General features: G+C 57.7%; 4 protein-coding genes across 4 annotated transcripts; 2 read left to right on the top strand and 2 right to left on the bottom strand.

Moving 5' to 3' along the window:
- Window positions 1-3,100: 3,100 nt before the first annotated feature.
- B0H18DRAFT_884058 (uncharacterized protein) lies at window positions 3,101-3,596 on the top strand (the record flags this gene model as incomplete). Its single annotated transcript, XM_048041013.1, has 2 exons — window positions 3,101-3,462; window positions 3,518-3,596. Coding segments are annotated over 2 exons (441 nt in total), but the record flags the coding sequence as incomplete, so codon positions are not given.
- An 874-nt stretch (window positions 3,597-4,470) lies between these two features.
- Window positions 4,471-6,151, bottom strand: B0H18DRAFT_1123801 (uncharacterized protein; the record flags this gene model as incomplete). The annotated part of the gene is made up of 5 exons (XM_048034751.1): window positions 4,471-4,857; window positions 4,909-5,293; window positions 5,352-5,483; window positions 5,539-5,934; window positions 5,997-6,151. 5 exons carry the CDS (start codon window positions 6,149-6,151, stop codon window positions 4,471-4,473), a joined length of 1,455 nt encoding a protein of 484 aa, XP_047888141.1.
- Window positions 6,152-9,886: 3,735 nt separating this feature from the next.
- On the bottom strand, window positions 9,887-10,647 carry B0H18DRAFT_884063 (uncharacterized protein; the record flags this gene model as incomplete). Its single annotated transcript, XM_048041015.1, has 4 exons — window positions 9,887-9,982; window positions 10,099-10,357; window positions 10,411-10,470; window positions 10,532-10,647. Coding segments are annotated over 4 exons (531 nt in total), but the record flags the coding sequence as incomplete, so codon positions are not given.
- A 2,484-nt stretch (window positions 10,648-13,131) lies between these two features.
- On the top strand, window positions 13,132-20,021 carry B0H18DRAFT_958497 (uncharacterized protein; the record flags this gene model as incomplete). The annotated part of the gene is made up of 2 exons (XM_048042693.1): window positions 13,132-19,812; window positions 19,929-20,021. 2 exons carry the CDS (start codon window positions 13,132-13,134, stop codon window positions 20,019-20,021), a joined length of 6,774 nt encoding a protein of 2,257 aa, XP_047888139.1.
- Window positions 20,022-27,778: the final 7,757 nt, after the last annotated feature.

The following is a 27,778-nucleotide window of genomic DNA, read 5'->3' as shown; positions in this document are numbered from 1 at the left end:
TTCGGCGGGATCAGGCAGAACACACCGACCAACAGCATGCTCGAGCATGGCCAGCTCTAAAGAGCACAGACGCGATGGTCCTGCCAGTGCTAATCACCCCGGAGCCTACGGACCCAGTCAAATAACTTTCAACCTCCTAAACATGTAGAACTTACCGTGCCATGCTGCCGTTCCTGCAGCTCAACACGCTCTGCACGAAGACCGTCCCGCTCGTGAAAGGCTTAGTAGCCTTGTGGCAATGGCCAAGCGTGTCTGGACCAAATTCGCGAGTTGGGATTGAAGCGCGGTGGATAGCTCGACGTTATCGTCCAGCTCTTGCTTCACTAGCTGATGCTTGCTCTCGCAGAGCTGCAGCCGATGTCGCGAGGCCACAATGCCTTTCATGTCATGGAAACATTGGCATCCCTACGAAGTGACTACATGTCATGCAAACGATGAAGGCAGTTAGTGGCTCACCTGTCAATAGCGCGTTGATCTCGTTGTCCGACGCGTCTGCAACCAACCACGGATTGAGATAGATTCTACGGCAGTCCTGCTTGGAAATTGCAGCGCTGCAGTCTTCGCATACCAATACCTGCTGTGACCGTTGGCGTGTCGAGGGACTCCAGACACGAGCGACAGATTAAATGACCTGGATGAGGACGCATGAGTGGCGCTACTCATTTACCAGGAAGAGTTATGCGCACTCACCGCAAGCCGACCTAAACACCCACGAGGACTCGTCGCTGTCGCGAAGTCGGTCCTCACAGACAGCGCAGACGATGTGCATGGTTGCACGGACCTGTCAGATAAGTTGGTCGATCATCGGCGTACATTCAGCCACTCATCGCGATGGCAAGATCGGACTTTGCCGAGCAATGCCAAACAAAGTAACACACTGACGTCTTGGAGGTACCGGGGTCCAGCCGGAGGATGTGATCTATTGGTTTCCTTAGATCTATCGATTTCCCGAGCTACTTGGACGCCTTCAGCTTCAGGGGACAGGATCCGCGCTGCCGTGCAGGTACATGTGGGTCCATAAGTGCTCGAGTCCCGCGCTCGGAATCAGTGTGCTCGGAAATGGCTTCGAGGGAAGCGGTGCACATCGGCAGCTAGCCATTGAGTACTCAGGCCCTCGGCCTCAGGCCTCAGGCCTCAAGCTTTCGATAGTGGCATTAGAGCGCTAAGACACCCAGCGAAAGCCAAGAATTCAATATGCCGTAATGTACACCTCCAGACGCCGATAATCGAACGCCGTCTCTCGCAGAAGACGACGACACAAAGTGTCACGCAAAAGTCAGGTCTTGCGTCGCTTCTGCGTGTTCGGATCGTCATCAATCTGTGACAGAGTATACCTCACTCAAGGACGGACTCACCGCGGACGGAGCATCCTCCGTATTTGCTGCTGACGGAGACCTCTGTCGACGACGTTGCTCCCCCAGCTGTGGGTGGCGTCTCAGCCTCAAGGAAGATGCTTGCGCAGCAGACTGTGGGCAATAAGACGTTGGCACACTTCCAGACGGCACGGAGGAGCTCACCTTCGCTCGAAGAGCGATAATTGCATCGTATTCACGAACACATTCAGCGCGCACGGCGCCCACCTTCCTCTGAAGTGCACGCACTTCGTTCGTGATGCGATCGAGGCTCCCGTAATGCCTGGAGATACTTGCTCGCTGCACGCAGACGTGTTTGGAAACGATTTCGGTACTAGCAGCCACGCGTTTGAGAGTCTTGTCGACACGCTGTTGTTCCATTGATAACACGGCGAGGCGCCTACGAGGCTGTAACTCAGTGAAGTCTCTCGTGGGCATTGACGATCAACATACCTATCAATCCTAACACGCAGTGTCGGTGCGATAGCGGCCTCGGGACTGAAGAGTATGGCACAGTATCCTCCGCTTCGATCAGGCGAAGAGAATCTCGGTACGGACAGCACTGGTCGCGTGCGATCAGAGTCTCGACGCATTCTTGGCAGAAGACGTGGCCTAGTTTCGGGAAGGTGGCCCGTCGATCAGTATGAGTACGTGCATACGTCCGAACAGCACTCACCGCATAGTATGGATACTGGCCTGTGAGGGAGTACTCCAGTGTCTGCGGATACTCCACCGCCACACAGGACACGTTGGGTGCATATCGACGCGACGCTAGGCGGAGGGTTGCAGTTGTTGGCGTAGCTCATCGAAGAGGATGCGGCATTATAACCACCTACGCTCCTTTGTGCACATCGTGGCAGCGCTACTAGCAGGCCGGCTGTGTTCCATTGTTTGGCCGGGTATACTGAGTGTTACATCGCAGATCTGGTGAGCATACCTTCCGGGTGAGCATACCTGTCGGAGCGTCCGCACTACGGTACGTACCGTATGCAGAAAGCGGTCGACGACGGTGCACACTTGCTGACCGTTGAGCGCTGAGCGTTGAATGTTCGAGGATCGCGGAGGAGTGGCTGGGCGCTCGCTCACCTTACGATGCCACGAGTTTGATCACGGCGTCCTCTTCCTCGGCCGTCATTGTCTGCTAATTCGGGGGACATCTCCGCAGAGCAGACGTGGCACAAGCTAGAGTGATTGCGGATGACACGTCGGCATGATTACCTGGAGGAAAGCCTTTAGGCGGAACGTACCAGCGTAGATATGAGGGCAAGGCCTAGGACAGACGGTGATGCGTATAGCAGCTAACACGTGTATGCGATATCGCACCTTAGCCAGCAGCTCCCGGTCAGATCGTAGACGAGCACGGCGAACGCTTTGAGGAGTGGCCGTAATGTCCCTGCTCGAGTCTAGCACCGTTGGACGTACTTTCGCACATGACTCGCTCTACATGTACGCCGTCATCCGCATTGCCGGCGATGCTGTCCAAGACACGGATACAACGGCACTCCCGTGTCATACAGATGTAGACAATGCACGTCGCACGTGTCAGTATCAGAGCCTGGACGGGGTATGCGAATGAGGACAAAAGACCTCGTATGCACCAGGTTAATCTCGCAAAACCACACCCCAAGTGGCGCTTCTTCCCCCAGTTTTCAACATGCCCACTCTGCGGAAAGCCTGCGCGACGAAAGACGTGAGTGCGCGCTGAGTGAAGCTGCCCTTTTGAACCTGACAGACACCGGCACCAGTGTTCTATGAGATCCATCCGCGGGATGATATTCAGCTCAGAGGCCCGCGTTGGTCGCGGCGTCCACGTACCTACTATTACCCCACGAAACGAGTCCTCGGCACACCCGCGCTTTCCTTCGCTAGAATCCGTCCTTGGTCCAGGGCGTAATCTACAGGAGACTTGGGTGGACTTGGTGGGCAGCGCAAGGGCACAGCGATTCCTCGTTGCTGCCCATTATGATCCCGCCCTTCCTGTCAACGAAGCGCTCAGGAAGATTTCACCAGACATCGAGTGGCGCGGTGACTTGATCGTCATGCGTGCGGGTACTTGGGTGTTCGTCACCGACGTTGGTGCACAGGCGCTGGCCGTCCGAGCTGTCCAAAAGTGAGCATCGTATCGCCCTTCTAGAGACTAGACTCATCAAACCGATGTGCAATAGATACCTCCGCAAGTGCAGCGAGGTTGTCGCCACTGCGACTGCGCGAGGTCTGCCCATCGAATTGCCAGTATTGGTGTAGTCTGCACCGTTGCATTGTTTCCATTGTATCGTTGTCTGTCCAATCGTCCAACTGTTTATCGCCGTGGATGGTATTTCAGTGTGCATGTACGTACCTGGACATTTGCATGAGGGGCGAGCAGAGTATATCTGTTAGAAACTTCGCGCCCTCGCTACCACCCAAGGCAGCACAGCGACTGCATGTCCAACGTTCGTCCTGCTGCCATGAGGCTCTTGTGGATATGCATGAACAGACTCTGACCTCACAGGTGCGCATCTGAGCGAGCTGGTATAGTAGTCGGCGAACCGTCGCAGACGTGTTGATCCGGACCTAGGCGCGTGAACAGAAGTCATGGAAGGAGACATATAGGGTCATTGGGACGGAGAACGGGCAAGCAGTGCAGAACGAAAGGTGATGTCATGAGGAGGAGCTGGTTGTCGACTCGGACGCTTGCGATGAAGCGGGCGCTTACATATGGGAGGCGCTGGCTTGCGCAGTGCGAGCCCACCGCCGAGTCGGTGCAGCGCCACTGTACGGCGGCGTCGCGGCGAGTGAATTGGCCGCTCTCGGGCTCCAGTACGAGAGCGTCCGACCCTTCAAGCTTCGAAATTCAGCTGCCGGCTCGAGGCTAGTTCGCATGCTCGTCAAGAACTTGGGGGTGGGGAGACCCGTAGATATCGAGCAATTCATATAGTCGATCGCCGAAACTTGGCCATTCTGAACACTCAGCCCGTCGAGCAACATCTATACATTCAAGGCAGGTACCGACAAGCAAGGCAGGTACCGACAAACAACACAGGGCAGAGCGACGTGAGACGGGGTACAGATACAGACGGATCGGAGCAATGAGGAAAGGGAATGCGTTTGTTCTTATTCTATGACGGTCTCGTACGAATCAAAGCGTCAGAGTGGCTGTCCCTGCATCTTCGTCCGCGACAACGGCCGACGTAGCGACCGTCCTCGTGGTGGTAGTGGTACCAGGTCCTACAACATCGGCAGCAGCGCTCGCGCTCGTAATCGTGACTGTGATCGTAGCCGTTACCGTGCTCGTAACCGTGGGTGGTGCCGTCCTCTCGCTCGCCGCCGCCGCCGCCGCCGTCGTCGTCGTCGTCGTCGTCGTGAAGCTCGAGTCGGTGCTGATCGGAGCACTGGTCCTGCTTGTAGGTGTCATAGTGCTGATGGGGACGGCGTCGTACGTATCCGGCAGCAATCGATCGCATGCGCCGTAAACGAGGTCGCGCGTTATTTCGAGTAGCTTTCGCGTGAAGCCAGCAGATTTCTCCTATAACGGCGTCCGTCAGAAAGAGAGATACAACCACCAGTGACGGCTTACTTTGTCTGCTGTCTGCTGATCGAGCCCCTGCCCGACTACGCCACTCACTGCTGGCTTCTCCGAATGCGAGGCCTCTTCACTAGACGTGCCCCATGGAGATTCATCCCCCTCGTCAAGCATGAGCACCCTGTCCAACGCATGTCCGGACGCAAGAAACGCAGGAGAGGACGGGATGCTGGGAAGCTCAGCCGACGACGTGTTATCCGCAAATCCAAAGTCGTTCAGGCACCCGATAGATCCGGTACGTGAGATGTCGGCCAGTAGCGGTTGAAGAGCATCCACCGCGTTGCCTGCCATGGTTTCTACGTGCGACATGTCTCCGCTTGCTCGCGGCTGTGCGGTCTCAAGATAGTCGACGACGTCGCCAAAGTCGGAACCGGTGGCACTGAAAATCCCAGAAATGTAGAGTCAGTTTTTTTGTCACCCGTACATTTATCACTAACCTCCTGTCAAGATAAATCTCGCCTTCACCATATGTCGGCCACCAAATGGGAAGCTCCTGGGTGGTGACAGATCCCGGTTCAAGTCCAGAGGGCGCAGCGTTTCTGAGGGCTTGATGCTCGCCCTGTAGAACACTATGAAGAGACGCATGAAAGCCACCGAAGCCCATACAGAATGGCGAAAACGTACGGTAGATTCTCCGCCATGGCGGGTGCAAAGGGGTTAACCGCAGAGTAGATCGTGCCCACGGCAGGGACGTCAGTGTCTGACAGTATGGATGGTAAGCCGTCACATCCATCGGTACCATGAAGGTACCCATAGAACGATGACGGTGGGTGCGCCACTGCCTCCGCCGTCGCGGCATGACCCAAGACGGGCCACATCGGCGCATCTGGGACGTATGAATGTTGGGGAGGTAGACCAGCATCCGGCAGCTCAAACAGGAACGAGGGCGTCGGCCGGATTCCCTCCTCAATCATGCGGAGTAGCTCGTCTTGTACCTCAGCGGGTGTTTGCGAAATCTCGAACTCGCCGGCCATATGAACCGAGTGGCTCTCATGACCTTGCCATGAGAATTCGTTGGGACTAGTATGATGCGTTCAGTCTGGTCAGCGTAGGACGGATGTGCACGCGTGCGCGGAACTCACAGAGCTGAAGGCACCTCGCTGTGGGGCGTTGTGAACGGCGCGCACACCTTGTCGGACTCATCCAGTCTCGCGCGCTTGTGGTACGACGTCTGGTTACTGCGGCTGTCGTCCATGCTGTCTCGCGCGCTGTTTCGGGCACCGCTAACGTTAACCATGGCGGACCATGGCGACGCAAGGGAGACTTACCTGGTCGGCCTGGCTCGGTGCCGGTTGGCCCTTCGGGGTCGGACGCTATAGCTACGAGCCGGGTGCATACCACCGGAGGTGCGATGGAGTGGCGGGCTGCTGTCGAGCCGAGAGTTTGCGACTCAAAAGCGCTGTGGGGGGAACCTCACATATATTCGTTGAGCACAATGCAGTCCGCACTTGAACAAGCGCCTGCGTGCCGGAGGGAGGAGCGTGTCCCATGATGACAACGGGGAACTGGTCAGATCGGCGTACGTTCATGCCACGTTGAAAATGGTACTCAGCTGGGGCATTGCTTGGTTGCATTGCCGTTTTGGAGCCCCTGGTCCTGAGTCCTGACCGAGGTGTGTAAATTTATTGGGCGGTGAAAAGCGTACTCGTATAGTCGCGGCTTGGAGCGACAATCGCGAGGAGGTCAGCCATTGCAGCCACACGGCCCGGCCCACATACGCAAGTGGCTGAAGCCGGTTAGTCTCGCTGCACGGACATGGTCGTGGAGCGGTCCGTTCGCATAAGCGATACGCATAGGCGGCCGCGGAACGTGGACGAGGGACAATAGCGAGTTTGAGGCTGTAGTCTCGAAAATGCGGTAAGATCCGGTAGGTGCGACCATGATGCCCCATTGGAGCCCAGCTCAAGCTTAACTTCTTTCCCCGCGCGGCATGCCAGGAGGCTGCCTACGCTAAATTCAGCGTCGACGGGGAAGGGATGACGGGCACGCTGAGGGCGTAGCCGTCCCGTGGCTGCGATCGCTTAGCGGCCCAGCTCTTTGCCAAGCGCGATCAGTGTGCGAAGAGTGAAGGAGGGGAGCGCGAGTGAAGCTCTTGAAGTGGCCCGCTCACCGCCGTTACGAACGCTGGACGTCGTCCGTCCCCTGCGATGGCCTCCGCGTCTGCTGGGAGCGAATGCAAACTCTCAGTAATGCATGCACGCAGGAGTCGTGAATGAGGCGTACAACTCACCGGTAAGTACTGTCGCAAGAGCGAAAGGTCTCGGGAATGCACGAGCTTCGCGGAAATCATGGAACTGGGGGAACTAATAAGCTCGTTGTGGTAATAACCATGGAACTGGCCTCGCTGCGGTGACTGCTTGTCACCATTGCGTACTGTCACAAGTGCACGTGTATCACGTGTGGAGGAATCACACCTCACACACCGACGCAGTCGAGCGCGCTGCGCGTCGCCCGCCTGGCCGCCCGCCTCCGCCTGCTATACGTGTTGAGGTCGAACACAACCCTGACCCGTCGCTGCGTAGGGCTCCTGTTCTTCCGGCTGCTGGTCGCTCGTGCCACACGTTGGTCGTCCCATGGCTTGTACGCCTGCCCCAGCCCCAGTCTGCGGTGAGTGTCCGACGCACTTCTGGTCCCGCTGGGTGGACAAGCAGAATGAGTGCATCTACGCGGAGCCAAGCCAGGCACTGGGGGATTGCAGCCACGCTGCTCGGCCTCCCAGCAGGGGCCAGACGTTCTCGACGTTGAAGAGTGGCGCTCACTGTCATTCATTGTTAGGCAGACCGCTCGCCGCTGCGGACCACTCCGGATTCTTGTTCCGCCAACTGCTGACGGCAGCCATTGCGAGTGAAGATGCGAACACTGAGATTGAAGGGGAGGACTACGAGCTCGCGCCATTGGATGTCCCCTATGCGCAGCCAGCGCCGCGTCTTGAACCGCCCTTCTCGCTTAGCAGCGCCGCACCATCGAAACCTGCGGCGTCCTCAGCAGGATACGTAGAGCACGACAACACTGCATGTGCGGCTGGAACGCAGCTCGCAGGTCTGCAGTCGATCGAACGACAGCGAAGAAAAGCCCAGGCAAAAGACAAACGGAGGCGACGACGAACGGAGAGCGCATCACCGTATGGCTCGGTACAGAGGCCGCGGCTGCCGCTCCTCAACACTCACCTGAAGGACGGCCTTTCAATTGGTACGAACCTTGCCGCTGAAGGCCTACCACACACCAGCGGTGCGTACACCGGGGGCAGGGAGTCACGCGCCTCACGGCGACAATATGAGCTGGATGACTTAGTTGGCGAAGGGTCACACTTTGGCTTTGAACTAGTCCGCTGGGATGGAAGGTACGTACAGCCTTTGCATCCGCGTACATCACCGTCGTCACGCGCCACGCTTCTAAAGGACTACTCGACCTATCACAGACGAGTCCGGACGAGTCATTGCCGTCCTCTGCGGCGCCCCTAACGACCCGGCCTGGACTGGCGTGCACAGGGATGCCGCGGCTGCTATCTCGGAGGCTCGCTTGAGGCTATCCTTTGCGTCGAAGGACGTGGTCCATCGTCGCGGAGACTTCCCAGCCCTGGCTGTGGGTGTATCATACGGAATCCGAGGGGGGCAGAGGGCGCGTCTCAAGGCATTGCGGTTGAGATTGGCGAGGGGTAAGGGCCGATAGTAATGGGTCAGCCAGCCATCTTTAACGGCGTACAGAGTCAAGGACAATCATTCGCGACGCAACATGCCGACCGATGTGTGCGACTGAATAGACGTGGGTCATCAACAGCATGTCGATCAACCGGATCACAATGGGAGCTGTGGAGACGTTGAGAACAGTGGCTGCAGAGCAGGAGGACGGGCGTCATAGCACACATCCATGCGTGATCACATACAGAGCATAGGGATGTTTTCTCCCGCAGTAGCGATTTTTGACGACAATTTTGATGAACGAGCATGAGCCGTTGCATGTTGCGTACGTATACCAGAATGCTGGTGGCGAGTAAAGCAGCGGTGCGCTGAAAGCTTGATAATGTTGAACGATTCAATCATGCCGCTGACGCCACTGTTGCAACGCAAGTCAGTATTCCAAGGAGTGTTTCGGTTAGACGACGCATGGATTCCACCGCACACACGTAAGACACCGGCACTCCACAAATACAAAGGTACAGATCGTCACGCGGTCAATCTCGAGGTCAATTCAGACAATGACTCCGACGTTCATGCACAGTTCAGCGGTTTCATACGTTCTAAATTGCGAAATGAGTCTGAGTACAAGACAAACATGATCTTAACATACCGTTCACATTGCGACCGGTGCTTGGGCAATTCGTAAGATGATTGCGATACGAAGACGCTCTAGGGACTAGATGTACACATGAGACAGTCAGAAAGCACAATATGGCACTCACAACGTCCTCCCAATAGTAGACAAGTAGACCAAGGAGTAGAACGACAATGAGTATAACCGATGTCATGATGAGACACCATACCCAAACCATAGAGGGATAGCCAGTGGCCATAGAACCAGTAAGCCTAGAGCCATCGGGACGACGGCGTTCATTCCGAAGTGATGTAGGCCTTGTCTGCCTTCGTTCTCCTTGAGGCGCCGCAGGCTCAGTCTGCCTCCGTTCCCCTCGATGCATCTGGCCGGAGTCCTGCTGGATATCACGCTCCGTCGCACATGCAGGAGCCCCAACAGTCCGCTTCGGTAAAGCGGTCGGCTTTCGGTGCCTGACGTCTTGAACCATATCGCCGGCAGAGTCTACCTCACCCCCATCGCTTGCACCAGACGATCGCATGCCGCGGCTGTCGCTGTTGTTCGAGTCTTGGAAGACGGACGCATCTACGGAACGAGACACGTAGCGCTTCGTCCCAATAGTCTCGCCTGCCCGCGAGGTCGAAGATGCCGCACGATCTGATTGTGTCAGTCGACCTGTTGACAACTTGATTAGTTGGTAGCGTGCGACAGATTTATTTTCTGTACCTGGTTTCTGTGCTAACCACAGCTTAATGTATGTTTGGTCGCCAGTCTCGGACGAGGCAGTTGCGAGAAGCCTGACCGCGCCATTGTGCTGAGCCTGGAGACAAGGAAAGAAGTTGGCATAGATAGACGATGTTGCATGAATGCCTACCAATGTCTGAATGATGTGGGGGCCTGACGAGAACGTTCAGGCCGCGTTTACGTGCCCAGTACGTATGAGCACCCACCATGTGCTAGAGCCTGCATCACCAGCGTAGTGGCACAGTCGTAAATAGAGACACACCCTGTGTCACTCCCTGTCAATACAGCTCTGCCGTCATGGATGAATAACACAGGGAGGGGAATGTTCATCAGTGCCTTGGTTTTGAAAGTGCAAAGGTGAAGTTGACCGCTGAGTCTGTACATGTCGAAACCGTCGTGAAGATTTGACACGACGAGCACTTTCTTATTCTGGGATAGCGACGACCTGCCACTGTTGGCAAGATTAGGTGGTACATCGACAACGACAGAATGTCAGCAACGCACATCCGGGCTCTTTTCAGTGGCAGTCGCCATTCTATTTTCAAACTTCTAACATTCCAGCACCTAGGGTTCATGGCAACGCGTGAGCTTCAGAATGGAGCGGCAAGTTGGGTGTACTACGTACACAACGCCATGAGACATGTAGGAAACGAGCAAGTACGTTCCGGAATCCAGCCAATGTACGGAACGTGGCGAAACACCATTTGCGCTATCCGTGGCGGAGGCGACGTCCGATTGCATCGGAAGGGGTAGCCTGCATACATACCCCCAGCAAGCTAGGTAAGTGTCAGCAAAGACGGATCTGGATGGGGGTCCATACGACGACGTACTCGCTCGATGCTCGCGCCAAAGTCTCACTTCACGAGCGGTACATACCGCCAACATGCCGTTGACGGGATCGTAATCCAGCCCTTCGATCGGGAGGTCGCCATTCATAGGGAACTGAATCCCGTCCGGAATAGCCTGGCGAGTTTGTGAGGAGCTAGCCTATGAGTGTCTCACCACATACGCACCGGTAGAATGTCCATAAACCTCAGTTTACCATTCCCATAGCCGATGAACAACTTCTCACCTCCGCCACCATTCGCGTGCCAGAGCAGAGCAGTGACAGGAGCGTCACCAACGAGCTTTTGAATCTCGATTCCCCGTTCACAATCGTGCACAAAGACCGTACAGTCGTCAGAGCCACTTGCCAAGTACGAGCCGTCGGCAGAGAAAGCAAGGCAGTTGACGGAGTCTTTGTGGCAAGTGAAGGTAAATGCAAGGTTATACGCCATCGCTGAAAGTTGAGGGTATGAACAGAGACGACGACTCACTTTTGTAGGGCAGCTGAGACGGCTCGTGTCCGACGCCTTTGATTGTCCAGGATGGGAAGAGAATAGCCAACAGGCTGTGCACGTCCAACGATGAAGCATGTATGCTTATTTCGTCGCGCGGGCTCCGGTAAGCACCGCCGACACATGCACGACGTCTTTGGTTGCCCAGGAGGGAGGTCTATACTGGATTCCGTGTTTGTCTGGGTAATGGCATGCGAGAGAACAAGGGTACAATCAAAGAGGACGGCTGCCCGTTTGGTCGGACAATGAGTACGATTACCGCTTGATGCTTTCGCGTCACCCTCAGGCTGCACGGCGCGTCTTTCGTTCCTTCGTGCTCTGGCTAAGTTGGCTCGTGAATTACTCATTTTCTGTGTTAGGTGTCGGCCAGGCGATAATGACAATTTGAATGCAAGGTAAGCGCCCGTTTGCGCTAGTGGCGACTCGGAAATGACATTAGGAGGACAGACGGCGACAGAGAATGTGCGGTCACGAAGTTTGCGCAGGTACGTGCCAGTGTGTTACAATGCATTGCTTGACTCGCTATCGGTCTGCACGTACAGTATACTTGTGTCCAATGTATTTGTCTACTCCTCCTCCAACCGGTAACGCGCGGGGAAGCAAAACGAACAACCTCTCTTGCCTTCGAACCACCGCTTTCCCCCCTTTCTCTTCTTTTCCCCTTCCCTGTACTCTAGAGTACCTGTCTCACAGATAGCATATCTGGTCTCGTTCAGTTCGGTGCCTGAGTGTTCTACGCCTGAGCCACTCAGGCGCGATTTCACTCGGATCCCTCCTCCTCCTCCTGTCATGACTATGCTCAGTGAGGATGCCGGCCTCGGAGCTGATGTTTGCGCGGGAGGACGAGAAAGAGGAGCCAGTATGGCAATGACCATCACGATCGCGCGGACCCATCTCTGTAGCACGCGACCCTCCTCTCGCACCCGCCGCACCCCTCCTCTCGCACCCGCCACATCCCTACCTCCTGCACCATCTCCACCGCCGCTCAATGTACTCCCCGAGTTGGCGCGCCGCGGACATCTCGCGCCTCTTCCACCCCGCCGACGCGAGTGGCTCCTCGTGTTCGACTCCTCGACGCGAACCCGCGCCTCGTGCTGGGTGAGCACCACGTACCGTTGTGGGGAGTGCCCCCCACATAGGCCCGGACAGTACGTATATCCCTTATTTTGAGCTACCTGGTCAGTGCCATTCCCTCCGAGCATATTGACAACCTTCGCTATTCCTTCCGATACCCCATTTCTATTGTACCTGATGGACTTCGTGCGATTTCGCATTACTTACCATATATAGCAAGTACCTACTATTAGTCAGCTTCGGCGGCATACAGTGCCACGAAGACATGTACATAGCTCAGTTCTCCCCCCTCCGAATCTAGGCAACTACGAGCACAGCTCGTCTCGCTGCTATCACATTTTCTGGAGTTGGGGGGCATCTCCCCGAGTTGGTCATTAGCGACCTAGTCGGGCCATCGAGAATCATTCGGACGGAAGCAGTGCCACGTAGTTGGAGCAACACCAGTACTACGAGATCAGGGCAAGTCGGAAGGAGTACAGGTTAGGCCAAGGACTCGCGGAACGAGCTTAGGAACCAGCGGAAGAAGAATACGAACCAGCGGAAGGAAGACAGGATCCAGCAAAACGAGGACAGCGACCTGCGGAACGAGCTTAGCGACTAAGGAACAGAGCTGGCCTACTCCGCAACGAGCCGAGCGACTACGAGAGTTCAGAATAGGACGTCGGAACGGGTACAAGGAGACAGAACGAGAACGAGAACACGGAACGAGCACGAGATTGAACGCGGTACGACTCGGAGCCGTTGACTGGAAGCGAGGTTGAGGATACGAAGCACGGAAGAGGCGAGGGAGCAGCGGAACGAGTCAGGACTCAGGATGACAGCTGTAGACGAGGCCTGGAGGACCGAGGATAGGGACAGCGAGCCAGAGGTTTGGCAACGAGGTCCGTCTTTGGCACTACTCCCCTCCGAGATGCATATTCCCCCGTTTCGACACACCCTCCCTTCATCCTGGAAGCCATGGATTGGCCCGCCCCTCGAACATCGTGCCCGGGGGTACTACACTCCCGAGCTACACAACTGGAGCCCACCGCGAGGGGTGGTACCCTATTCGTGCTTCTTCCGCTCCGCCTACAGCCTCGCGTCATCGCACTCAGAGCACAGGCAAGCGCACACAATTCACTCCATTAATTTCCCACCCACTACCGAAGTCTATACTGGGACTGTGTACAGGCGAGCTGAGGTCCATTCCCTCCATTACCAGTCTACCATTATAGTCCATGCGGAACCGACACCAATGCGCGATGCGGACGTAGTCGCGAGAACGACCTCAACGGTACGGCTCGAGTCTATCACGGACTCGGCGACTAGTCGTCTCGGAGGCGACAGCACGTACACATTCGACGAGCTCTTCACAGCCTCAACATCTGCACCTCAGACTTACGAGCAAGCTACTGGACCGGGACCCGCGACTGCGACCTACGAGCCAGGTACGGCACATGCAGGCGGCGCGGTCACTCAATCCACGGATTCGCGGAACCACAGTGCTCATGAGGGTCGACACGCTGCGCGGACGGATGTCACTGCGGAAGGCCAGAGACTCGAGACGATGATCCAGGAGCGAGCTGCCGTGCACACGAGGAGCAATTTGATCGAGGACGCCTCTCGCGCCAGGATAGCAGATGCCCACGTCGTCGTACGGTCGCACTTTCAACGAGGCACCACATGCACACTTCGTGACTTCTGGCTTGGAGTAGCGAGTCTGACGGCGGGGAAACACGAGGGAGCTACTCCGCATGAAAGCCTCACCATGACAACGAGACCCGGGACGAACACGAGCGGCAACGGTCTAAGCATTCGCGAGCAGGCACTTGGATCCGGAGACGCGCGCAGAGGTGTGACTGTCGGTTCGCGAGGGGGGCACGCGATGGATATATGGCGAATGTACATGGGTGACGCGAGCTCTACAATACGAGTACCTACGGACACGTCGGGCAGCACTCCACCTTTACTCGACGAGCTCTTCCTCGAGATATTGGGGCTCACAGCAAGGACGTTCGGGCGATTCGACGGCCCCGCGGGAAATGGGCTCGTTAGGATGAAGGCCGCGCAAATCAGCGACGCAATACCTACGGACACAAGTGTTAGTCCCACGAACGCGGAGCAAGCGATGACGCACCAGCACAACGCGTCGGAAAGGGTTGCAGCAGCGAGGAGAGGGCGGGATGAGCAATCAGCCCGGCGGACGTCACAGCACCAGTTTGGCCTGTACGAGTGCGTTATGACGGAAGACGAGCGAGCGACGTCGGGGGGCGGAGCCTGTCGAGTGAACGTTAGCCTCAGGACGCTCGAGAAGTCAGGATACGAGAGCCGGCGTGAACGTTCAACAGGCAGGCCGTGGAGTCCAGCGAGTAACCGAGCACGCGAGCAGGGGATTCAAAGAGCAGAGGCGACGAGCGAAGGTAGCATCGAATACAAGGATATGCGCGAGCGAAAGGAGCATGCGCGGGAGGCGAGCGAGCAGACGCAATGGGCTAAGGCGCAGACCACGGCGGAGACGCACACGACAGACCGCCGTGAGTACAAGGCGCACCGCCACGGTGCTGAGAAGGTCGGGAAGATGCTGGCGGCGCCGAGACGAGTCGAGATGGTCGAGGACGATCACCCGCGGCTCAAGGAGCGAACTGGAACAGAGAACCGAGCATTAGGACAGGCGCGAGATGTGATGACGGAGGTTAGACTCACCGGCAGAATCGCTACGAGGAGCGACGCAAGTCTTGCAGAGGTCGGTCACCGACACAGGACCCCGTTCGGCGAGATACTGGCGTCGATACGAGGAGATCGAGAGGGAACGGATGCGGCGTACCTAGTCGACCAAGGGCGGACCTACGAGGACCCGAGTGTAAGCGATGTCGAACGAGGAATCGACGGAAGGATAGGGATTCCTGGATGCGGCACAGGCGGGGCGTCGAGCGAGCAAGACGAGTCAGGGCCACGAGAGAGAGACTCACGGAGGGCGGGAGTTGCATGCAAGAACCTAGCGGCGACTGGTATTGCGCAAGGCCGGGGTTTCGACGGCGAGCTAGGCCGTGACGAGGAGAGAATAGCGGGTGGTGAGGCTTCAAGCGGAGCCATTAGCGCGTGTAGCGGGGAACGGCAAGAGGTCGGAGAGTTCTTGGCGGCGGCGAGACGAGTCTTCAAAGCCGGGAACGACTGGCTGAGGCTATATCAGCAAGCTGCACGGGTGTCACGGGGGATCAGGCGAGTCGCGAAAACATCGTTAGAGGATAGACATACCGGGAGATGCCATACGACAAGGCGCGGTCCATTTCCCTCGCAAGCCGAAGAGTCCACATCAACTCCACGAGGTGTACCACGCTCGCAGACAGAGGGGACGCACGCGTCAGGCATCCGGCAAGATACCTTAGGACGGGATGGCGCGACGGCGGAAGTAGCTGATACGCGCAAGCAGCAGGAGCGACAGGCGCAGGGGTTCAGACGGGTCACGATTAGAGCGACTGACATCACGCTCACCTATGGGATGTCCTCCGCCGACTACGCGTACCCCGGACATTCATCTCCCTCCGCGAGAACTGTCTTGCAGGTGCAGGGGCATGCGACGAGCGCATTCGAGCTCGGAGTTGAAGACGCGCCCCTTTTGGGCAGACAACGGAGCGATGATGGACGCGACTGCGACTGGGAGCATGCTGACCTGGCGAGGGTTCAACGAGGAAACATGCTTGCGATGGACGAGAGGCGGTACGACGAGATCCGGAGCGAGGACCACAAGCAGCCGCAGGCAGAGTCGGTGGAGAGAGGACTCAGGCGAGAGACGATCGCTCAAGCGCTCGAACCGCAGGTTGCACAGCCTACTGGCGCCTCGCTAGTCACTCAAGTCGCGGATTTGGCGCGTGCATTCCCGCAGCTCCCACATCTTCTCAATGCTAGTAGCTTGTCTGTGTATGGTTCTACCTGTCGAGGTGCGAGAAGCTCTGTAACGGCTCATGCTTGTCAGACGGTAAGGTCGGGCCCGGAGGGAACTGCACGCGAGGAGTACGTCCGAGAGCGTCACGACCGGAGGGGCCTGACCTCAATCAAAGCAGACGCTCATTGCGGCCAATCCAGCGGCGCGCAGGGTGTTAGCGTCTCCGCGCAGCAACGTACGGATGAATGGGAGTGGTCCGAGTGTGACCGGATGATTCAAAGACGGGCAATCGGATGCGCAAGTGAGTCACCGGAACACGCACGACTGAACGAACGCGACGCAGCAGGTCTTGGCCTCGATACGCAAGCACCGAGATGCCAGCTGGCGGACCCAGCAACTGCAAATCCGCCATCGGAAGGGATGGCCGCTCATGGACTTGTTTCGACGCAGGAATCGGTGAAGCAGGCGAACAGGGACCGTGATTCACAGGTCAAGTACTCCACGGATTCGAGTTCACCCAGCTCTAAGATCGTGGGGATCCCGGGTCTTGCGTCGGGACGAACGGGACAAGGGGACGGGAAGGATGGCACCGAGAGTCTAGTGGTGGACACTGAACGGGCGAGTTGCGAGTGTCGTGTGTGCCGGAGGGAACAAGACGAGCTTCAGGAAGCGGCGGGATGGAGCACTTCCAGCCGGATTGATACCTCGGAGGCTCAGCAGCAGGACACAGAGGGGACCTCAACGATCGGACGTGTTTCACTGGAGGATGGACTCACCGAGAGCGCCCCTACGATCAGCCGGACACGCGCAGGACCGTTGTTCTCTCCGGTCTGGGGTATCGCGATCGGGCGGAAGGGGACGGTATCCGGACGCGAGGCTTCGATAGGCACAGTGCCTCCTCCGGAGCAAACGGAAGGCGAGGACCGAGAGGAGTGCGCCAAGAGTCCAACAGGCACGAGCAAGGCGAAGGCAGACACCCAGGAAGCCGCGCGTCGGAGGGAACGAGGAGGGCGAGAGGAGTATTGGGGCGTTTCGGGACGATGGTTCATAGGGCGAGGCGGCAAACGGGAGCTACGGGAGGGGCGACATGCGAAACCATCAGCAGCTAGTGGCGACGACGCCGCGGAGGAAGCGGTGGGCGAACCTCAGGATCAAGAGCTTGCGGATTCGGATTGGGCGGGCGCGTGGCTAGACGAACCAAGCACTCCGCGCGTACAGAATCAAGGACCGAGGACGACCGAGGTTGCGAGCAGGAAGATTGCCAGTCGAATTGCGCGGAGCTCGCGCCTCGAGGGTGCCCACAGCCGGAGGGAACGAGGCGACGACCTGGAGCCGCGGGAGCAGGCTGCGGAGGGAATACGAGCGTGCAGAGGGGCTTCCACGGAAGAGCACGGCAGAACCAGTAAGGAGGACCGAGCGAGAGCTGAGGAAACCATGGCGAGCGTGACGGCGGGCGCGACAGTCGCACTGAACGGAGTTAGCGAGTCTCTTGCAAGCAGAGACGGAGGCGCGGTAGCGAACGCCGAGACACACAGGCAGAGGCGACTGGGAAGGACCAAGGACGAGAACGGGATCGCCAGCATGCTCCGTACCGAGAACAGCGCGGTGCGCGTACCCAGGCTTTCGGAGAAGAGGTTCAAGACCATTGAGAGCGAGCGCGGCGTGGTCTGGGACGAAGCCAACAACCGTTCAGGGTTGGGGGCAGAGCTGAACAGGCGAGGACTCGGCACAACGATCGCTCGAGCACCTGGGCTATGGTCTGGACGGCTCGTTAGGGGCTTGGTGGTCCCTCAGGTCATGGACGCAGGGCGTGTCTTCTCGCGGTTCCCCGGGGCTCGGAGGAATTCCATGGTGGACTGCTCGCTAGTATGGAGTACCGTCTGGCAATACGCGGCACGGCCGGGGGAGGGGATTCAGACTGACGGTGTTCGAGCTGTCAAGGGACTCGGTGTCGGACGTGATACACGGGAACTATCTCCATTACAAGACCACGAGGTGGTTCGACGGATCGACCGAGCTATGTACATGTGGACCAAGCAGGATCACGGAAGCGTGAGTTCGCACCGTATCGTACCCAGCAACTCGAAGCGTATCAAACCGAGTAAAGGGGCGCTGGAGCCGTTCCGCAGGGATACCAACAGTAGCAAAGCGGCGGGCTCCCCGGAAGCTCAAGTGCGACCTGAAACGCTCTTGCGAAGCGGTAAAGCGAGGTTCGGGAAGGAGCAGCTAGTCGAAGAGCAAGCCAGCGAGAAGGAGACGCATATGTCCCAGGTTGCGACGGATGTGTGCGTCGAGAGCGAGCCGAACGAGCGCACGGGAGAGGCCACGATGGCGAGGGATAGTAGTCCAGGAAACGAGCCCAGCGAGTCTGACGAGATACGGCTGGGAGTGGTCGTCTCAGAGGCGGCGGACGGTTGCGTACTGGACGAACCCGGGCCGCGGGAGGCATCCGACGAGGAGTGTCGTGAGGCGAAGGGTGGATGCAAGGAGATACAAGGGATGGAGCCGAGCAACGAGCAAGGATCCGCGAGCAATGCGGTTGGAGAGCCCGATGGCGGCGAGGGGCACTTACCGAGCGAGAGGAAGACTAGTGGCTGGGTCGATGAGGACGTGGAAGCGACAGGCAACGGCGCGCCAGGACCTGCATCGAGGGACGTCGCATTGCAGCAAGACGAAGTCGAGAGGTACGGAGGAGATGGTCCTTACAAGGAACACGAGCAGGGACAAGAGGAGAACGTCACCAGAGGGAACGCCTACGCGGGGAGTGTGCAGTGCGGGGGCGCAAGCTTGGAGCTGAGCACGGGCGAGATGACTCGCGAGCGTATCGACCATCGCAATATCCTACGTGCGAGGGGGCTCGCTAGCTCAGGAACATCGCTGCAAATGCGAGGCGAAGACGGACGGACCGGAGAAGCTGGAAGTGAGGAACCATTGGGGGCGGACGGCCCTGCGCGGGCGCACGGCGAGACAGACCAAGACGCGAGCCTGCTGCTGAGTAATGAGGAGTCCAAACCCGCGGGTGAAGGCGCTGGGCCTAGCGAGATGCAGGAGGTGGCGAGACAACAGATTCAAGTAAGGACATCGATACGCACGGCAGGAGAGAACGGACGTACCGAGTGTAGGAAGGCGGGCGAGCACACGAAGGATAGCGAAGGCGAGGTGGTTCCGCAGGAGGACTTGGTCGAGATCAGCCAGCCATACGGGCTGAAAGCGAACTTCGAAGACGTACGTGCACACGACGATACGAAACAGGGCGAGAGCTTGGAGCCGAGTAGAGGAAAGCCCGAGCCCGAGATGCAAGGCCCGGGCCCAAGCGACGAGCGACTCAAGAGTAAGCAGGAGGATCCCGTACGTCAGAGAGCGTATGGTGGACTTGCGCGCTGCGAGACGAGGCAGACCGTGATCCCGAAGCCGAGTAAGGGGGAGGTGACTGAGGAGAGGAGTGGCGAGATCGACACGAGGTACACGCTGCGGCTGGAAGCCGAACCGGGAATGTCGTCGTGCGCACAGACCCAGGATGGACAGGCCGAGCGAGAGGAAACGGGCGAGTACGCACTGGACGGTGGTCGCGAAGTCGCGATTTTACAAGTGAACCTGCTCGAGATCAGCCAGCCGACCGAACTCTGGGCGGATGTGAAGGACATACCGCAGTGGCGAGGCAGACACGCACATGCGTGTGGTGAGACGAGCCAGGGCCAGAACTTGAAGCCAAGTACGAGAGAGCTGAAGGACGGATGCGCGGGCGATAGTGGGACTCGGCGGGGGACGAAGCGGCGGGAAGGGCAGGCTTCAGCCGAGGCATCGTCAGGCACGCGGACGGAACACGGACGCACCAGACGTGAGGCAGCGAACACGTCCACGGAAGAGGGCTGTGGCGAAGCAGTCTGGCAGGTCGGGATTGCCGAGACGAGTCAGTCAACCGACCCATTCGCGGGCGTACTGGACATATCGTGGGAGCGATGTACGGAGGAAGGTTTGTCACGCCCACTGGAACGGAGGGAGTACGTACGCGCTGGGTGCGAGGAGGGCGGTGGTAGCGAATTGGTGCTACAATCGCTGTTTGTCGAGATCAGCAAGCAATACGAACGGTCCACGGACTCCGCAGACATACCAGGGCAAGGACACCGGACAGATAGGCTCGTGTGCGAAGGTAGCAAGGCAAACGAGGGCGCGAGTTTTAAGCCGAGTATGGGGGAGTGGGCTGATGAATGCACCGGCCGTGGCGAAACATGGGGGGCGACGAGGCGGACAGCCGCAGCGAAAGGGTTGTCGAGCATGCAAAAGGACATCACGCGCTCTGAGCGTGAAAGGACGAGTGGGAATGCGCAGCAGGGTAGCGAAGGCGACGCGGTACTACTGGTGGGGTTCACGGAGATCTGTCAGCTCGTGAGCCCCTCGGAGGATCCAGGCAACTCACCAGGGCGTCGACGCACGACAGGACAAGGAGCACCCATGCGGAGCAAGAGGGAACGTCCCGGGAGCTTCGAGCCGAGTAAGGGGGATCACGACAAGGACGTCCGGCAGCTTACGACATGGCAGAAGGGGAACTGCGACGATGGAGATGATCAGGTGGACACGAAACGAGGAGGCGGGGAACAGGCGAACTCTACGCACGAGGAACAGCGGGACGTGACCACCGACCAACCGAGCTACGCGCCTGAGGGTACAGGCGGCACGGAAGTCAGTAGGACCAATGACTTACCGGTTGAACCGTGGCAGGGTCCACAAACAGAACACGGCGCGGATGGTCCACAGGCTAGGACGGACAGCTACAAGCCCGAGTCTGCGAGTCAAGACGTATCTGAGGATGCCTGGCTGCTGGGAGACTTCGGCGAGTTCGACACCGATACACTGGAGCAAACATCCGAGGACGACCTCGTCGCATGCTGGCACATTGCAAAGGACGGGCGGCGGCTATGGGGATACATTCCGCGAGCCGAAGCCGAGGCGGCCCTGCGCGAAGTTGAGCAGGCAGACAAATGGATCCCAGAGGACGACACACGCACCGTTGACGAGGATACCGAGCGGAGCGAATGGCTAGCGCAGTACCTGGTACACGAGTGCGTACGACTCGGGGTAGATGTCTCGGATAGCCCAAGGAGCGCCGAGGACTCGACGCAGTGCGAGACTGGGCAAGCAGGCGGCCCAGGAAACCCGAACGCGCACGGTCCGGCGGAACGTGAGCGACCACAGAGTGCGGATCCGAGTATGGGGGAGCCTCGGAGAGGAGGTAGACCTGGTGGTCAGCCGGACAGGGTGGTCGAAGCGGAAGAACGTGGACTGCAAGAGTGCCTACTCGTTGAGTCGGCCGAGCTGAACATCCCGGACGAAGCGCACGATGACGGGCTAGTAAGCTGTTGTCACCTCGACGACCACGGGCAGTGGATCATCGAATTTCTTCCGCGCGACGAGTCGAAGAGGGCGGTTATAGAGGCAGATCAGCAGTTGCGCGGTGGGTTCATGCGCAGTTTAGGTGCGACGAGAGGACACACCGCAGACAACATCGACCGGAACAATCGACAGTACCAGGCGCACAAGCAGGCGAGGGACGACACGATGGCCTCGGGCAACGCGACCGTCGCGGACGATCATAGATTCGGACTCGCCGGAGAGTGCCTACTGGTCGAGTGCGCTGAGCTCAGGGTCCCAGAAGAGGTCTGCGATGAAAAACTAGTCAGCTGCTGGCACTTGGATGAGAACGGGCATCGGATCGTGGAGTACCTGCCGTGCGCAGACACAGAGAGGGCAATTGTCAGGACCAATCGAGACTGCGGCTGGCTTGACGAGGACGACGGTTGCACGCACGGTGTAAGCGGAGTTTGGGGACACGATATAGAAGACGGCAAAGCTAATGGACTCGCGTCATTCATGTCGCAATGGATCGCTCTTGGTTAGGCAGTGTTGCTGTCGCGGCGGGGAGTGGGTGACCGGGGACGGTCACAATTCGAGTAAGGGGGAGATGTGGGGAGTGCCCCCCACATAGGCCCGGACAGTACGTATATCCCTTATTTTGAGCTACCTGGTCAGTGCCATTCCCTCCGAGCATATTGACAACCTTCGCTATTCCTTCCGATACCCCATTTCTATTGTACCTGATGGACTTCGTGCGATTTCGCATTACTTACCATATATAGCAAGTACCTACTATTAGTCAGCTTCGGCGGCATACAGTGCCACGAAGACATGTACATAGCTCAGTTCTCCCCCCTCCGAATCTAGGCAACTACGAGCACAGCTCGTCTCGCTGCTATCACATTTTCTGGAGTTGGGGGGCATCTCCCCGAGTTGGTCATTAGCGACCTAGTCGGGCCATCGAGAATCATTCGGACGGAAGCAGTGCCACGTAGTTGGAGCAACACCAGTACTACGAGATCAGGGCAAGTCGGAAGGAGTACAGGTTAGGCCAAGGACTCGCGGAACGAGCTTAGGAACCAGCGGAAGAAGAATACGAACCAGCGGAAGGAAGACAGGATCCAGCAAAACGAGGACAGCGACCTGCGGAACGAGCTTAGCGACTAAGGAACAGAGCTGGCCTACTCCGCAACGAGCCGAGCGACTACGAGAGTTCAGAATAGGACGTCGGAACGGGTACAAGGAGACAGAACGAGAACGAGAACACGGAACGAGCACGAGATTGAACGCGGTACGACTCGGAGCCGTTGACTGGAAGCGAGGTTGAGGATACGAAGCACGGAAGAGGCGAGGGAGCAGCGGAACGAGTCAGGACTCAGGATGACAGCTGTAGACGAGGCCTGGAGGACCGAGGATAGGGACAGCGAGCCAGAGGTTTGGCAACGAGGTCCGTCTTTGGCACTACTCCCCTCCGAGATGCATATTCCCCCGTTTCGACACACCCTCCCTTCATCCTGGAAGCCATGGATTGGCCCGCCCCTCGAACATCGTGCCCGGGGGTACTACACTCCCGAGCTACACACCGTTCCGCTGGGGTGGCGGTATAAGTTGTCCAGAACGCATGCGACGAGTCGAGGTGGGGAAGAGAGGGAAGTCGTGGTAGTTGGGATCACGGAGGTCGCCTTAGTGGTCGACGTACGCGCGCGCCTGGGCGTGAGCGTGGGTGTGTTTCGCGCAAGTTTCGCGTCGAGGGGGAGTGTGGCAGCCGTGTCGCTGCACGCCGCTAGTGGGGCATGAGCCGGCCGCGCTACTCACCTTTGTACACGCCCGCTGCACCCGGAACGAATGATGAGGACGAAGTGACGGACGCCGAGTCGCAGAGCCACTATTTGCTCCTGGCGAGCGCGTCCCCTCATAGCGGCTTGTTCTTCAAGCCAACCAACGCAGTTGTAGCTATAGTACTGTGGTCCCAGACAATATATATAACGGAAGTTGATGTAAACATGGCGATGCCATCCCACTGCAACGGCGCGACACAATTAGGGCGGGCGCTATGTGTAACAAGACGAGACTACGCCTTGTACGGGAGGAGAAAAGAGGTCGGATTGTACTATACGGATACAGGTGTACAGTAGACAGTACAAGGGAGAGGCAAGAGGCGAGACGAAAGGGGAAGACGTTTGACCAGCAAAGCGTGTCGTCTGGGATCCGGGCCAGTCCTTACACTATGGCCGTGGCTAGCTATGAGGCACACGGCGGGCTATGCGGCAGACATTTGCAGGCAACGCGAGATCGGTGCGGACGGAGAGGTCATATGCAACACGGAGCTGCAGAGGACGCATCTGCATAGATGATAATGTTCCTGATGCGACTACGACCATCATTGTGCGCCGAACCGGGATGAAATGCATGATCAACGAGTAGAGCATATACGACAGCAAAAATCGACAGGGTGAAGCGGGAAGGATGGACCTTGATCAGCATTGGGAAAATTAGGAAAACGGTAGGGTGCAGCAATGGCAGAGCAAATGTGACAGCGAGGCGACGAGCGAGGGATAACAGAACGGGGTACAGCATCACGGGAACAGGAAAGAGCTAGGGACAGCCGTTTCGTCGGGAAAGGCATTGCAAGCCAATAGCAAAGCAGAGGCGGCATGAAGCGCCTGTAAATATACATCAGCACGAAACCTGTCGTAGGAATCTGGAACGACGAACGATAGCCTTATCAAACTATGTGGCAACACAAGTGTTGCTCGTGTTCATCGCATTTCGCGCGGTTTGCAGTAATGCACGTCTTCGGTCCGTGCTCGCGCTCGTACCTATTCATCCTCCTGACAAGGTCTACGAAAATGTCGCGGACGCCCCAATCGCGCTTGGCAGACGTCTCCGGGATGGCTTGCTCCCATTGTATCGCGTAATGATCGATGATTCGGCGGGGGATCATGCGTTCACCATCCTGAAAGACGCTTGTTAGACAAATAACCCGCTGCGACAATTATGAGCAACGCAGACCAGATCCCTTTTGCCAGCCGCCACGACAATTGGAACGTTCTTGAGAACATAACCGTCAATCTTAGAGTCGGCCGAATAGAGCGAGGTGAACGCACCTTATGTGGGCCTCTCAAGGCAAAGATACGATCTCTGATATTGACGACGTCAGTGAGTGTGCTACTGACGGTCAAGCTGATACAGCAGATGGGTAATGACACAAGATATTAGCAAATATAAATATGGAAGATCGTCGAGAAGGTCATACTCAAAGACGAGAAGAAAGCCGTGTGCACTCTGTTGGATCAAACGTCAAGACATCGCAGCGGAGAGACAGCTACAAACAATACCTCGATCTGTTCGTCTGTAACGTCTGTGATCTTATCTACGCCACTTGTATCAACCAGTTCTACCTGGTCATGTCGTCAGCTATCACACAGAGATGCCTGTTCAGAGACTATTGACCTGAAAAACTCCATCGTCGATTGCAAGCCGGTGTGTGTGCGAATCTAATGACTGCGGGTGTGAGCTGACATCAGACTAGCAACTACTACATACCGTGTATAGTTGGCAGATAGAGGTCGCTGAAGGCATTGTAACACAGTCGGCCAATGAGGGCGGTCTTCCCGACACCACTTCCTGAGGATGATAAATACAAGTAAGCTCACCAGCTGGAATGAACCATACCTCCAAGGAGAACTATTCGATAGCTCTGCATACCGAGACCAGGAGTGTTCGAGCCCGCGAAAGTGATAACGAAGCTGGGCCACCGCGACGTTATATCAGGACAGCGGCGCTTAGGTAAACCCAAGAAACCAAGGAAAACAAGGAAACTCATGCAACCATTGAAACCTCTCTCGAATGACGCCAATCACAAAAGCTGCTGATCCAGACCTTTCGGGAACGTTCACAGGGACAGCTTAGTCCCTATAGCGTTACGCTCAGACTACTCTTGGATTATTCCGACCTGCGACCGTGACCAACTCGCGACTGCGTCAGATCCGGACCCGCCGCGACTCTGTCACTGACCGGATCTGGTGGCAGCCTATTTGACCGTCAGAAACCGTTCAGACGAATCATGCCAGATGAAGCTCTCACCTTGAGGGCCTCTATACGATCCACAGCGGCATCCATGGGATGATGAGCTCTGTATGAACTTGAGTGCACCGGCGCCGGGCCCTGTCTATCCTGCACACGTCCAGAAGTGATGTCCGGTGCTATCCTATGCGTCGGTAAAGGGTCGTCTCTCTGGATAGATCCCAGTTGTGACCCATGTCTGCGTGGAGGGTGTACGGTTACGTACCTTCCGCGCCACAGGGTGTCGCGCGTCCTCTCCGTTCTCGGTGTCACGGTTTGCTCGGTTTTCTCAGGAAAGCCTCACTACAGTTATAATCTAGCGGCCACCTAGAACGGCGTCCACGCACGAGGACCAGACGCCCACAGGGTACTGTTTTTGGAAGGAGGAGCGGACTGGCTACTAAGTATCATACTAATTCCTGAGCGCTGGGCGCCGAGCAGCGGTGTTGAGTGTGTCGTCCTTCAGTTCCAGTCCTTCAGTTCCAGCTAGGCTCCGAAATGAAGGCTCAATGTACCTCGGTTCATTCGCTGATCACATATAGTATTCGATTGCTGAGGTTACAACACACGTAAGACAGCCGCATCGACACGCCGTAGGCAACGGCAGACGTAGTCTACGGTAAAGACGGCGGGGACAAGACTATGGACTGTAGCTGTAAAAGGTCCTTTGTGTGACAGAAAAACAGGACAACGGATACTTACTAAAGTTCGGAGATAAAAAGAACCCACTCAGGCTGTGCGCACCCGCTTTGAGGCACTCGCGCTGAGCAGGCACCTTGCGCTTTTCCGTCTGATTGTGAGGTTTGGTAGTCTCCGTAGCTGACCAAAAAGAGATACTGAGGTTTGGGGCGTTGGTTCCGCCCTGCGGTCCTCCAGCCGGATTCGTCGTGCCCGCCGCGGGCGCTAAGCCTCGGTCACCGCTCGGGGTCAACAAATCAGGCATGCGCCACCGCCTCGCGGGCGGTCACGGCCTTGCCGCGCTCTGCTCCACCCGCGGTCACAACGATTTTGGGCCTTGGCCGCTTGGCGGGCGCGGTCACCAACTCGCAGCGTGCGGGCACACAGATAGAGTAATGCCGATTATATCAACTATTTTTCGCGCCACGTCGTGTGTCTTGGGCAAAGTAAGCACGTTGAGTCAAGTTGTCAACTGTGGGTAATGCAGCTTAGTGCTCCTACATGGTGTGCATAGTGCTCGCCTCGCGCTCTCTCTCGCGTCTCTGCTCACTCGGCGCCACGGACAATAGGGCGTGATATCGAGCACACAAAGCAATGTGGAGACAACGGGAGAGCTACTAGTACAGGTGAGTTCGTAGGCAACACCTTGCAGTCCTTTCACCCGACCTCACTGCATCACCCTCCTCAGTTTGCGCCTCCGACGGGGTAAGTCCGCGATTTCGATCTAACCTAACTCGGCCCACCCGTCCCTCGTATCGCGCGACCACCCACTTCGTTCTGATGCGATCCACCGCAGCTCCCACTCGAGGTCGGAAGCCATGATCCTCGCCATCTTCCCTGCTTGCTCGCGCTTACCTGTCCCCTCTCTTCACGCGCCATCCACACCCCTCCCGCCTGCTCGTCGGTGTGCCTGTACCCACGGCGGGCTCGTCGGCTGCGCTTGTACGCGAGGCACTGGCCTTGCGCACTCGCAGTCGGCGTGTTGCGCACGCCCAAGCCCTGCCGTCGTCGCCGTCTCCCGACCTCAGCTCACCCGCGTGGTCCATTCGTCGGCCGTGCTTGCGTGCTGTACAATCGCCCAGTACGCTTGCGATCGGCGTGTGTCGTCCCCTGCTTGTGTGCCCGCCGACACGCCCGCTCGCTCGTGTACTCACCCGCCCGCCCGTCATCCCGTCTACGTGCCTGCTCATCCGCTCGCCCGCCCTCCCACTCGCGTTGCGCGCGTTCGTCGGCTGTGTCTGCGTACTGGGCATTTGCCCAGCGCGCTCGCAGTCGGCGTGTGTTATATGCGCTACCGCGCTGTGTCCCCGCCTATTCGGTTGGTCCGTGCGCGTGCGGTCCGTTTGCCAGCTGCGTTTTTGCGCGAAGCAGTCGCCCTGTGTGCTCGCAGTCGACGTGTGTTGTGTTTCCATGCCCCGGTCGCACACTTGTCCCCGTCGCTTCGCCCGCCGTCTTGCACTTGTCTTGCCCGTCCTATCTCCAAGGGTGTCGTCCGTTCGTCGGT

Source organism: Fomitopsis serialis, assembly GCF_022376445.1.
Source record: "Fomitopsis serialis strain Sig1Antser10 chromosome Unknown B0H18scaffold_106, whole genome shotgun sequence".
Lineage (NCBI taxonomy): Eukaryota > Fungi > Basidiomycota > Agaricomycetes > Polyporales > Fomitopsidaceae > Fomitopsis > Fomitopsis serialis.
This window is presented reverse-complemented; position numbering and strand designations above follow the sequence as displayed.